Raw genomic sequence first — 13124 nt, forward strand, 5'->3', positions numbered from 1 at the left:
AGCTGTTCCAGTTGTTCTGCCTGACATCACCGGTGAGACAAACCCATGACGTCTGCCAGGCTGAACCCAACAAGAACACAGCTCTGTGTATCAGAGAATCAGCCTTCTATTTAGACAATTCAACAGGCTCTTTGTCCTCATCTTCGTCAACAACAAGGATAAAGAGGCCACAGCCCCAAAATAAATACCCGGCCAGGGCTGTGACATTCATTATCTTTATCCAGCCCGCTTTTATAATAAAAAAAACTAGAATAGTCATGAAAACCCAGCAGAAATAAAAAAAAAATGCTCTCCCTGTTCTCAGGAAGGGAGTTTTCTTGTTCTCTATTTTTCTTACTTGTAATTGAAAAAGAGAATTTGTACCATGCTACTGTTATAATAAAATGGAAGCCCTTTGCTTCTAAGCTAACAAAAGTGCCAAGCATTGCAACCACAGTTGTTTTCACGGTATGCACTGTTTAAAACTGACTGTAGATCTCCAGCTGCTGCTGCCTCTGATCTTTACAATGCTTCACGAATACTGATAGTAAGTTTTGAGGTTTTATTGGGTTAAGCCTCACTGATCTGCAGCTGTTTTCCTGGTTTATGGTTGTGTGTGCATTTATGTGTGTTTAACATGGTCCCATTTCAAAATCAATAAGTGCTAGTCAAATAGCTAATGCGATATGAGATGTTTGATGAGAGAGATGAAGGGTGGAGTGTGGAGAAAGATAACAGCCATCTTGGTTTTGGGTTTGTGTGTCATTGTGTTGTATTCTCTTGAATCTTTTGGGTATTTATCATCTCCCAAATCTGTGCCTCTTAAATCTGCTCAATATTAAATTAGAGAACAAGTTTGAAGGATTTAAAAGGTGACAACCTGACTGCTCCTGTTGTAGAATGTACTTTGTCCGTATCACTGTCACTTTCTTGTGTGTGTGTGTGTGTGTGTGTGTGACAGAGAGAGGATAGAAAGAGAACAACAGAGAGAGATGAAAAAATAGAGAGAGTCTGTTCAGCCATGTAACATTATGTGTCGTGTGGACCACAACTAATCTAAGAAGAAATAGTTCTGAGACAGCACACACACACAGATATACATACACACACATGCACACATGCAGTATAGCATTCTGACGCCTGAGGGGATCCACCCACACATATAGTCATACTATGACTTCACGTGACATGACATGTTTACAAAAAATTGACAAATTGTTTAAAGGTTAGTTAGTGGCTAACTGGTGAACATGGTGTAGCATTTAGCAACTAAACAGCCTGATATTTAATCTAAGTATTTAGTCAAGACAAAATATGAATATTGGACTTGCTTATGGCAGTCAGCTGCCATAACTAAGCAGATTTTCTGTGTGTGTGTGTTTGGCTGCTGAGCAAGAGTGATTTAGGGTTTTTAGCCGTCTGTCTGCAGCTGTGGTGTTAACACAATGCGTTTACCGTTTGATCTTTCCATTTGGTGCATGTGGTATCCCTCTGTTGTCAAAGAGAGTCGCCCCTAATGTGTTTAATTAATCCAAACCAAAACCCTTAAGAGGAAAAAGAATGTGTATAGTTTAAGGACCTATAGATACTCTCAAGCTTATATGACGTGCCGTGCATTTAATAACAGCAGGAGAGATGGGTACTATTTGGCTGTCAGATTGAGGTGAGTGAGTTGGCTTGCCTCGAGGCCTTGGGCAAAATGGTCCAACATCAGACATCCAGACCCACATGGCATCCAGCAGCCAGTGCTTTCAGTCCTCCTGTAAATAAATGAGTCCATAGGTTTTCCATGCAAGCAGCTTAATATGACCCATAGTTATGTCTTATTGTTAGGCGACCTGTAACGGCCGTAGTGATTTTACGAGACCAAAGGAGGACATCACATTATGTAGTATAAAGAGCGACAATGTCTGCAGTAGGAGGAGGTTGGCGTGGATGGATGGCTCAACAAAATACTAACTTTGACACAGGAGACTGTTGTTTTTTTCTTGTTTGAAACTGATAGTCAACAAAGGTTCTCTTACCTTAAGGAAGTACTTATTTAAATCCACACCATGATCTTTTCCTAAACCTTACCAAAACGTTTTAGTGACCAAACCGTGACCGTTCCATAAGCTTAGCATTATGTTTATTATTGTAACCATGACGACAAAGGTCTTATATGGACACTCAGGATGGAGGACTTGTTGGCTAAACAAGACCATGTTAGCACTGTCATTGTCATTACTTTAGCATGCTGACATTAGCATTTAGATCAGAACACCGCTGCAATTAACCACTGTACAGCCTCACAGAGAATTTAGCATAACTGTAGACACTAAGTCTTGTTCAGTGTTGTGTTACATGACATGCACTTTAATTTTTGTCACACTGAGTTTGACCTACTTGCATTTAATTATTAGAACACGACAGAAAAGTTAATACGTAATTATGATTCTGTCATATCCTGAACACTTAATTTCATTTTCTGTGACATTTTCTCTAGATCATTTAGCTGTAGAATCCCCATTTGCTGTGTTCAAGACAGAAATAAATACTCTAGGTTTATGTTTTTCTTATTTTTTTTTCCATCTGCCTCTGAAATATTTTATCTCAACAAAAATAGGGCAAGAGGTTGGATGTTAGAGGCTTAAACAGCAATACAGGGTAGCTTAACTCTGATTTTATCAAAGAGGAAGTGGGATTAGAATTAATTTAGATGAGGAAACGAAAGCAACAGACACACTGAAAGTTGGCAAAGAATAGAATAGCATGGAATAGAATATAATAGAATGCCTTTATTTATCTTTGTCAGCTGTACAATGAAATTTAGTGCTTCCCCTCAGTAGTACATACAAGATTAAAAAAAAGAATAAAAAGAGTTGTATGTTTTGTGTGACTTTACTTTTTCATGAGAGAGAAAGAGTGGATATGCAGGGCCGACACCCAACATATCCTCTCTCTCTCTCTTTTAGACACATTTTTCTTGTTCCCTCTCCCATGAAAAAGAAGCACAGAGATACTTTATATTAATAAAGTCCTTAGCTTCCCTGTGTTTGAGTGTATATATATATAGCTTTGTGGGGTCTTGGCCCCCAGCCTGGCCTCCTCAGTCAGTGTGGGAAGAACATTGTACTGAGTGGAGTAGCATGCTGACCTCTCAATGCACTGATCTCCTATAAATGTTTGTGTTTCTTTGACGTTTCCTATAGGTGTGGATTTTCAAAAGCTGTTAAAGTGTTTTTCTCCATGCATCTAACTCACAGTGTGTATATGAGTTTTCCCCAGGAGCTGATAAGCAGGACCTGTCTGGAGACTCAAAAGCTGGATCTGATGGACGAGGTGTCCTACCTCAAACTAAAGCTGGTTAGCATGGAGGAGAAACACACCAACACACACCCACAAGATCCTATGGACACAAAGCAGAACAAAGCTGAGGTATGGAAAGGCAACAAAACTGTGTGTTTTTGTGTTTCACTCAGCTAGTGCTGCTGAACTCAGATATATTTGCCTGAATATATGCATATATACCATCAATGTAGTGTTCAGTAAAAGTAGGATAAATCTGCACAACACTCAATACAACCAAATATACAATATGTTTCGAAATTTTCTTCTGGTTACCTTAAAATACCTGACTATCATATAACAAAAATCAGTTTGATGCTGCATAGGGTTAGGCAATATAACTGTGTCTAACATGAAATGACAGACATTTGTCTTTATTATATTTTTGTATATTGTTTATTATAAGCCGTTTAATGTAGCTCTTCCTTTAATATCTCTACTTTTTAGTAGGCCATTGCTGACAATGTTGCAGATTAATAAATGGGAGTGATTTATTACAATATTGGATTTACAAGATTTTCATATCAATCTGATTAAGTACCATGATTTATCAGATATTAAATTGAGTAGATTAACCAAGAACAGACATTCTTATGAGTATTTTTATGTATAAACAGTTTCTCAATTCAATTTCAAGAAAGTACACAATATCATGATACTATATATGTCACTAACATAAAAAGATTTTTAGCTACGCTAGATTCATAGCCTTAGGAGTGGTGATACTGGTCTTTTCGTTGGTCCACCACTTTGGTCCAGACTGAAATGTCTAAGCTATTGGATAGATTAACATGAAACCTGGTTCAGACATTCATGAACTACTCAGTATGAAATGAAATGACTTGGGTGATCACTTACTGTAACTTCTATCTATTCTCTTCATCAGGTCAAATTTTTATTTTGCCCAGTGGTTTATGATCAAATACCTGCAAAACTAATTCGCATTAGCCAGCTGTACTTTGTATTTAGTGCCAAACGTGTTGACCAAGAATGTGAACATGGTCAACATTATGCCTGGTAAACATCATTGCAGCCTTAAAGAGCCACTAGCATGCCTATACACTGTAGTCTTCTTCTTAGGATCTTCGGCAACTGAGTTGTCTGAAGGCATCTGTCATTTACCAGTTCTAGGTCAGACTTAACCAACACTACTTTAGACTACAGGTCACACCGTTACTTAATTGCCAGTATAAAGCAGTCTGAAAAACTGAAGTACAGCCTCACAGGGTATAGAGTGTTTATCCTCCACTACAATTTTTCTACCTTTCACGAAAAAAGAGTCAAACATTCAAACATGCTTTAGTCTTTGTTCTGTTAGGTCTAGTGATTTAATCTCCACTGAGACCCCATGTGGCACCTTAGGTAAATGAACCCCCCAAATGCACAACTTAAAAGATGATGCAGATGTTTTTTCCATTGTTGTTCAAATAACGTATAATAGGACAAGCCTTATACCATTCCATACATTAAATGACATATTTTTCTTGTCTCAACTGTCAACGAGCTAGAGAAAAACATTCCATTAGGGATTATTTAGGGGCATATGTGGCTGCTCTTGTTGCTCTTAGACATGCAGTGTAAGGATGTATGTCAGTTGTTTGTCCATTTTCAAAGTTTTCAATGTCTAACAATAAAGGAATAGTAATATACACATCTGGTTGCTGTTGTCACAGTAAACCAAAATGAATGGTTTGACAGACATAGATCTGTCCTTATTAGGGTTTTTGGGAAGAGGACACAGATTGTGGTGGTTGTTTGGTACACAAATATATCTAGAATTTCCTGGTTTACATGTAAAAGTAGATCTTACATGTGTCTGCAAGATCTATTTTTTAACTTTGTCACCTACTTTTTTACTGAAGCTTTACTGTCATGCTGCCATGATTGTTGCTTTTCCTTTTGGATTTTTGTATGTGGTCCATTTGGTGCTCATTTATTTGTATGTTCCACCAAGTAATTTCTCACACCAGCATCTTCTGATTATTCCACACCAGCATCTTCAGCCGCAGCAATACTCTCCTCTAGTGGGGTAAAGGATATTTCTACCAGGGAGGAGCTACCAGAAAAAAAATACTCAATCTAATGTCAATAGGATGCAAAAATGTACATATATTTATATGAGAAATCACAGATTAGTGACTTTAATAAGACTTGATAAATTGAAATAAATGTAATAAACTCCCCTTAAATCTTGTTTGTGCGATGTCACCTGTTGGCTGGTGGCAGATGATCCCACTACTAAAGAGGACTGTTATTGGTGGAATGTGTGTTTGATGAAAACCGGGTCTGTTCACAGATCTGCTATGAACTTCAAGGTTGTCAGCTGGTCATAAATGGGACAGCCAAGTCACACTATGCATGGACTATGTTGGAAAGCTCATATTGAACAATCCTAACAAAAATTAATTACTTGATAACAATTAATACATTCTGAGTAGTTTTAACTTAAAAAGTTTCCTATTAGTACAGGTGAATACACTATGACTAAAATGCTGACTATGCATAAATATCCATACCAAAATGGCCATTAGTTGAGCTAAGTTGATCTGGGCCAAAGTGTTGAATGAATCAACCAACACATCCTTTACCCCATCCATTAAAGGAGGGGAAAATGGAAGACGTAGGAAAATCCAAAATACATCTTAAAACTCTCACTTAATTCAATGTTTAACCAAGTTCAAACCGTTTGATTCTTTGGCCCATCCAGAAAACAGCTTCAGCTTTCACTAGAAACTCTATTGTTGACAAAAGTAAGTCTCCCAACTTCCAAAACTGCAATCTGAAGTTGTTGCAGTTGTTGTCTTTAAGGTTTAGTTTTCAAACTAAACCAATCAAGAAGTCCCATATTTAGGACTTTCCTACAACCCATTGCCAACACTAAGCGAAAATCATACAGTAACATTCAAAGTCTAATCAATCAATGAAGGGTTGTCCCAACAACATATCTCAGCCAGATCTGTTGCAGTAGTAAAAAAATGCCCCCCATCCAACTTCACTTTCAGAGGTAATAATGAAATGCATCTGGATGAGGTACAAGCTTCTGTGTGGAGGTTCTGAAAGAAGCCAGAACACATCAAACAGTCTATCCAAACAATTTTAACAACACCCTGCAGACATGTCACACAGACAGTTGACACTAAACTAAAGTGAACACTATAAAAAAAAAATCAATTTTAAAAAGTCATCTAGTCATCTAGAGTGTTGAGTAAAGTCTTATGTTTCTTAAAATAGAAGGATGTCTTTTACTTTAAAGGCCCTCAAAACCTTTTTTCTCATTAAAATTTTTTTTGCTATGAGCAGTGGGTTGCTACATGAACACAGTATTTTCTGCCAAGGTTTGAACAGTTCTGATTATTTTGCATAAAAGATTTCTGATTTTTGTATTCTCTATGATCTTATCCAAGAAAAGTTGAATCGAGGACAACTGGACCTGGTTGTAGATACTCGGCTGTAGATCTTGAAGATATTTCACCTCTTATCCAAGAGGCTTCTTCAGTTCTGACTGACGGTGGGGAGTCCCAGGTATTCACACTTGGCCTCAAAAACTCCAATGACTGGCCATCGACTCTAACGACTGTCGTTAAAACAGCCTTGATAATGACCCTACCGAGGATAAATACCTGGGACTCCCCACCAGTCAGTGAGAAATGAAGCCTCTTGGATGAGAGGTGAAACATTTCCAAGATCTACAGCCAAGTCTAGTTGCCCTTTTTTCAACTTTTCTTAGATAACCATGATCTGGATGACTAAAATTCTTCACAGACATCTCTTTGATTTTCAGACTTGTTTTAAGTGGGCAAGGCTCAGTGTGAAAAAGAAATGCATCACATACCAAAACACAAACAGATAAGTAAAACACATGCAACAAGAACTGCTATATCAGAAGTGCTCTGGGATGCGTGGGGGGTGGTGGGCTTGATTTGGATTAGCAACAACATTACAGAGAGCTTTATTTCTGAACTTTATTTCTAATTGCATTGCCTCTGTTCAGTTTCATTTATATATTTATATTTATTTAAATATGGTGGTATATCTGTACATATAAGAACCACAAAGTCCACCAAAGGACCACTGTTGCTAGAGTGTCCAACCAAACATATATGTATTATGTATTCAGCTTTACCTTCAGACAAACTGGCAGCAACAAATATTATATTTCAACTGTGAGACTAAATGGCATCTTCCAAAACGAATTATAACATAATTCAAAATGCTACAGACAACAGAGCCAGCAGTAAATTACCAAAGAACTTGTTGAGATAAGAATATTCTCCCCGGAACAACAGTGCACATTGACCGGCTGGTCATCTCGGGACATAAATGCCTGTTCTCACCCAACAGGCGGGTACTCAAATTTCTGAAAATGTTGGAAGAAAATTCCAGGCAGGCATGGTAAGGTGGCCCCTTAGGACAAAGCATTATTTTGATAAACTGACCATATATTAAAAATCTACTGTAAATGGTTACTTTTTCACCTGAAAAAATATCAAAACTTAATAAAGGGTTGCATTAGGTAAGGTGCATGAATCCGGAAGGACACACAAACGTCTCTGTAACATTAAGCCTATCACTCCCCCTGCACATCTAGTGGAGGAATTCTTGTTGCATTTGGAGCATGTTTCTATTAATGTTCGTGATTTCACTCTTGCAGGTGCTTTTGTATTTGTTGCATTTGTGGATTTGGAGTGTGTCTCCCTTAATTTTTGTTCTCTCACTCTTCTACACCAATCAACCACAACATTAAAACCAGTTACCAGTTTTAATGTAGGTTGTCCTAAGGGGCCACCATATAATGGTGACTGTTTCCTATTTAATCTTGGATATTTAATATTATTGAGAAAACAAAATTTATGGGTAAAGTGAAATTAAGTCCAACTTCGGATATTGAGCCTCAGCACTACAATGGCTTTTGAAGAATAATGTTTTTTTAGATGTACTTTACCAGGCTACCCTCATCACTCTGTCTGCCCAGGCATAAAAACACAAAGTTTGGTGAGTATTGAGGCAAATGAATTGAGCTTATTGTTTTGTCATCTGCTTTAAAGAGTAACAAATTATTTTTCTCCCCTTTTTTTTTCTACAAAAATGCATTAAATTCAGTGTAAGAGCAATAGCATAGTCCCACCTGTTATAGTATTATACTTTTAAAACTAAATATCAGAGTCTCTTTTAATAGTGCATTGACTGATTTCATACACGTCACCCAATTGTAGTTAAGCAGTTGCTGCTTGTCATCACTAGTTTCTTTGTGGGGACTTCACTGTGACACCCAGCTGCTCCCTACTGGCATCACACAACATACCAAAGCTTCTCTTGTGGTTTGCCTGTGTGTGTGTGTGTGTGTGTGTGTGTGTGTGTGTGTGTGTGTGTGTGTGTGTGTGTGTGTGTGTGTGTGTGTGTGTTTGTCATTTATCACAAGGCATCCAGCACCCAGGGCCATTCTTTCATTGAACAAGCATGATACAGCATTTTCGACATGGAGAGGCCCATGTTCTGCACACACACATGATGGAGTATGATAAGCATCAGTGGAAGTAGACAGATAGGGAGAGACGGTCAGGAGAGGACTTGACCAGAGAGAGAAGAGAGAAGGCGGAGAGAAAAGGACTAGGGGGGGCAAAGGTAGAAGATAAGAGACAGTGAAAGACTGGTTGAAAGATACAAAACGAAGTGCAAGTCCTGCAAGGCGCACACATAAAGTGAACACGCAGGACATTCACACTACATTAGCCTTCAGGATGAAACTGTCAGCAATGTCTGCCTCTGTGGAAAACCAATGTGTGATCCAAATCTCCTGGTTATAATTTTTTATTGTGCAAAGCTCACGTCAAACCAATAACAAAGAAGAAAGTGATCTTAGCAATTGATTTCAAATCAGTCACAGTAAGTACCATTTTGAAAATAAAGTAACTGGTAATGAGTAAGATTATACAGTTTCTCAATTTCAGTTACATCTTTGGTGCTTCAAAGAGGTCATTAATGAAATTCTGTGGCTCATTTTCGTGGTTTTGGCTGTCATTTCTTTCTGTTATGTTTTTACAAAAGTAATGCTTAGATCTGGTAACATGGACAACAAAGTCCAACAAACAAGGTGTCAGACAATAAAACAAGTTGTAAAAAGGCCATCAGTTTAGCCAGATTATCTAAACTGTTTTATAAAAACTTGAAACATCCAGGAAGCTAACATGATACATATTCCAGTGAGAAATGGCACCTAGTAGCAGTGATAATGCTAGACTAAGCTATACACAAAGTTAGCTCCACAGGTAGAGAGAAATAACCTGTGTGTGTTCAAAAAGATCAACTGACAGTACAACTTAAAAGCACAACATTAGCATAAAAAAACTAATGTCATGCTGTTTGCCTGCTGCACAAGTTAAGAGCACTGGCTACTCTGATTATTATATTTGTAATATTAGCATGTATCTTTCCTCAAAATATACAAGACACTGGATACATGCTAGATGTGCTACATTAAAGCAAAAACTCATATTAGAGATGGCTGCAGTGTAAACAGGCAGAGCTTCACTCCCAGCAAACTGTGTCAATACATTTTACAATTTAATTAGTATTACTGAACAACCACACAGGATCATGAAAAGAGACTCCATACACCTGTTTATAATTTTCTGGAAATTTATAAGCAGCATGATACATTTTCCATACAAAGCCATCATTCTGCTCCTATATCAGCTGTCATCCATTCCCAAACTTAAACTCTGAATACATGTGAAACACAGAGCCTAAGCAATATTCATAAAACTGCCTAAAACAAAGTGTTTGCAATTTCAGTCTAAAACAGATCTCTGACCAGATCACTGGAGCAAACAGCTAATTCTGCTCTCTGAGCTAACAAGAAGTTTTACTTCTTTCAGGAATCAATATTTTAAAGTCATTATTTTTGGAATTTTAGCAGTTTTAGACACAAAAACAACTTTTCATGTTGATCTTCTCATAAGCTCTCTTTCATTTTTGGCTGTTTTCTACGCCATGACTGCATGTGCATCTCACTGATGACATTGCTCAGAAACCCATCTATAGGAAACGTGTGTGTCCAAGACATAAGTAAGTATGGTAAATACGGTTGGTCAAAGTTAAACCAGCAAGTCGGTCCGTAAGCTGTGATGGATGTTTACAATAGACAGTTCAATTAATAATTCTACCATTTACCTTAGTTTTCTCCTCCAAACAAGTTTGATTAACCTGGAGGTTTGTTAAAAACTTCGTATCAGATGAATACTCCCGTTTCTTGCCCCATCTATCCTCTTTTTATCAATGTTGCAAAGTTCCGGAATCTCATTAATTTACTTGGTGAGTAAAATGTTATTAACAATAGAAGATGGATGGCCAAAATTAAGAAGACAGGCCAAATTTGTAACAATTATTCTTTAACAATAAGTCTACAGTCATACTGGCAGCTTTGTGAGACTTTTAGCTAAATGCTAACATTCTAACATTGCATCCTAACTTTCTCACAATGATAATACTAACATGCTGACTCTAAGCTGGTATAATTTTTACTTTGTTCATCATCTTAGTTTAGCATGTAAGCATGCTAACATTTGCCTATTAAAGCAAAACACAATGCAAAAGTCATCAAATGACAATAATATTTTAATATTCATTAAAATTTTGGCTTAATGGTGGTGCTAAAGGAAAAGGTTACAGGGTTAAATTTGTCCGTTCATAAAAACGAAAAGAAATATGGAATTGCAAACGGTTTGCAATTGGTTGTAATTGGTTGTATCCTGCAACCAAGAGCTACAATGTGAAATGCAAAGAAATGAGATTTGCACCTAAAATCACAGCTTGTTTTACTTGTCTTTTGGTTTATATTTCTTATTTTTGGTTTATGAGTCATAGTTTTTCCTTTCTGCTTCTCAATTTTCCTTTCCACTTCTCAATTTTCCTTTGTGCTTCTCATTTTTTCTTTGCACTTCCCAGTTTTGTCTTTGTGCTTCTCTTTGGTCATTTTGGTAATTGGACAAATGTTCCAGGGGTGGAGCTTCTCTCTGCTGCTCTTCTATTGGTCCGATAAACTGTCAGAACTCTGGGAAGTGACCACAGAACTCTGATGTGGTTAGCATTTGCAGTTGCACTCCCAAAAAGTTGAAAGTAAAGTTATTTTCAGTGTCAATTTTCATCAACGATTTAGGAGACCTTTCTGCTGAAATCGGGAAAACTGAAAAATATTTTATGGTGTCTGTAACACTCTAAGATACTGCTTGATTGATTGTCAGCGAGCGCCAGTAAGCCTGTTTGCAAGTTTGCCAGCCTTTTAGCTACATCCACACTAAGCTATATCTTGAAATGACATTTAGCACTATGTGCTTTCATGCCATTTTCGTAAAGATCTTAGACCAAACTGAAATAATGGGCAAAAAATGCTAAATCTATTCATGCTCTACTTAGTTCAGAAATCAATAAACTGTTGACAGCCAAAGTGTGTTGAGCAATGGGAAAAATAGTGTCATCTGGTTAAACCTCTGTTCAGCCCTCTCCTGATCTCCATCATCACCTATACTGTGTTTTAATGTACACAAACAAACAGTTTAACTGGGATTCATTATTTTTCAGTTTGAGTGAGGATAGACAGTGTGGCCCATAATGCTAAATAAAGCAGGAAAACTGTATCATGTTATTGACTTGTTGTTGAAAGGTCCTATGCAAATAAACTTACCTTGCCTTGACTAACTGCTGCGCTGTTGTGCTAAGACACTCGTTAAATTATGCAGTTATTATGTAAATTCATTAGAAACAAATATTTTCCTATCAGTTACTGACATATATAAAATGACTGGAAAATTATTATTAGTTATTAATGTGAATTTTAGTACATATTGGTAGGTTAGAGTTCGGATGATAAAACAGAAGGACTGCTGCCACTCTGACTGACATGATCTTCCTCGTAAGGACCCATTAAAAAGGGAAGAAAAACAAGGTAGTTATCCAGTAGCTAAAAAAAGTTTCCCCATTGAGGCCCTCTTAGCATAAAAATTAAAACTCCATTAAATATAACAATACTAAAGGACACTAACTAGAGCAGGAGAAGACTTGAACAGAGGTTTAACCGCACTGTTCAACACAAGCTGGCTGATTTAAAAATTTGATTTCTAAAGGAGGAACAAGATCTTAACATTTACAGGTTGATGCTTAATTGATGTAGTACCCAAATCCTACATATCCAATGCACAACAGTGTTGTTTGGCTTTAGTTACAATGAAAACTGACATTGGTCAAAATTTTTGTCAGCAAAGTGTGTGTGTGTGTGTGTGTGTGTGTGTGTGTGTGTGTGTGTGTGTGTGTGTGTGTGTGTGTGTGTGTGTGTGTGTGTGTGTGTGTGTGTGTGTGTGTGTGTGTGTGTGTGTGTGTGTTTGTGTGTGTGGTAAGTAACAGCTGCAAGGCTCTGGTGGGCTAGAAGGAGGAATGGCAGGCATCCATTCTGAGCATTCCTGAGGGCCAAACACTTTCACCTCACAGAACCACAGGAACACTACACACACAGACTCACTGATGTCTGATGAACACCTTGAATTGGGGGCAGCTGTGGCTCAGGAGGTAGAGCAAATCCTCTCATCACATGGTTGGCGGTTAAATCCCTGGCTCTTCCTATACACATGTTCAAGTGTCCTTGGGCAAAACATTGAATCCCTAGTTGCTCCTGGTGGGCAGGGCAGCACCTTCTATGGCAGCTCTGTTGACATCAGTGTGTGAATGGCTGAATGAAAGGCAAATTGTAAAGCACTTTGTCTGTTGGAGTAGAAAAGTGCTGTATAAGTTCATTTCATTTACTTGGAACTTGAATTACTAAAACAACA

General features: G+C 37.6%; 1 protein-coding gene across 9 annotated transcripts in view; it reads left to right on the plus strand.

Moving 5' to 3' along the window:
• Positions 1-13124, plus strand: part of ppfibp2b (PPFIA binding protein 2b) — a 106347-nt gene that overhangs the window by 64153 nt on the left and 29070 nt on the right. For all 9 annotated transcript variants that reach the window (XM_040131876.1, XM_040131868.1, XM_040131867.1 and 6 more), the window contains one exon: positions 3247-3396. In XM_040131876.1, the coding sequence (XP_039987810.1) occupies positions 3247-3396 (150 nt within the window). The remainder of the gene's footprint in view (positions 1-3246; positions 3397-13124) is intronic.

Source organism: Xiphias gladius, chromosome 8 (assembly GCF_016859285.1).
Source record: "Xiphias gladius isolate SHS-SW01 ecotype Sanya breed wild chromosome 8, ASM1685928v1, whole genome shotgun sequence".
NCBI classification, from domain to species: domain Eukaryota; kingdom Metazoa; phylum Chordata; class Actinopteri; order Istiophoriformes; family Xiphiidae; genus Xiphias; species Xiphias gladius.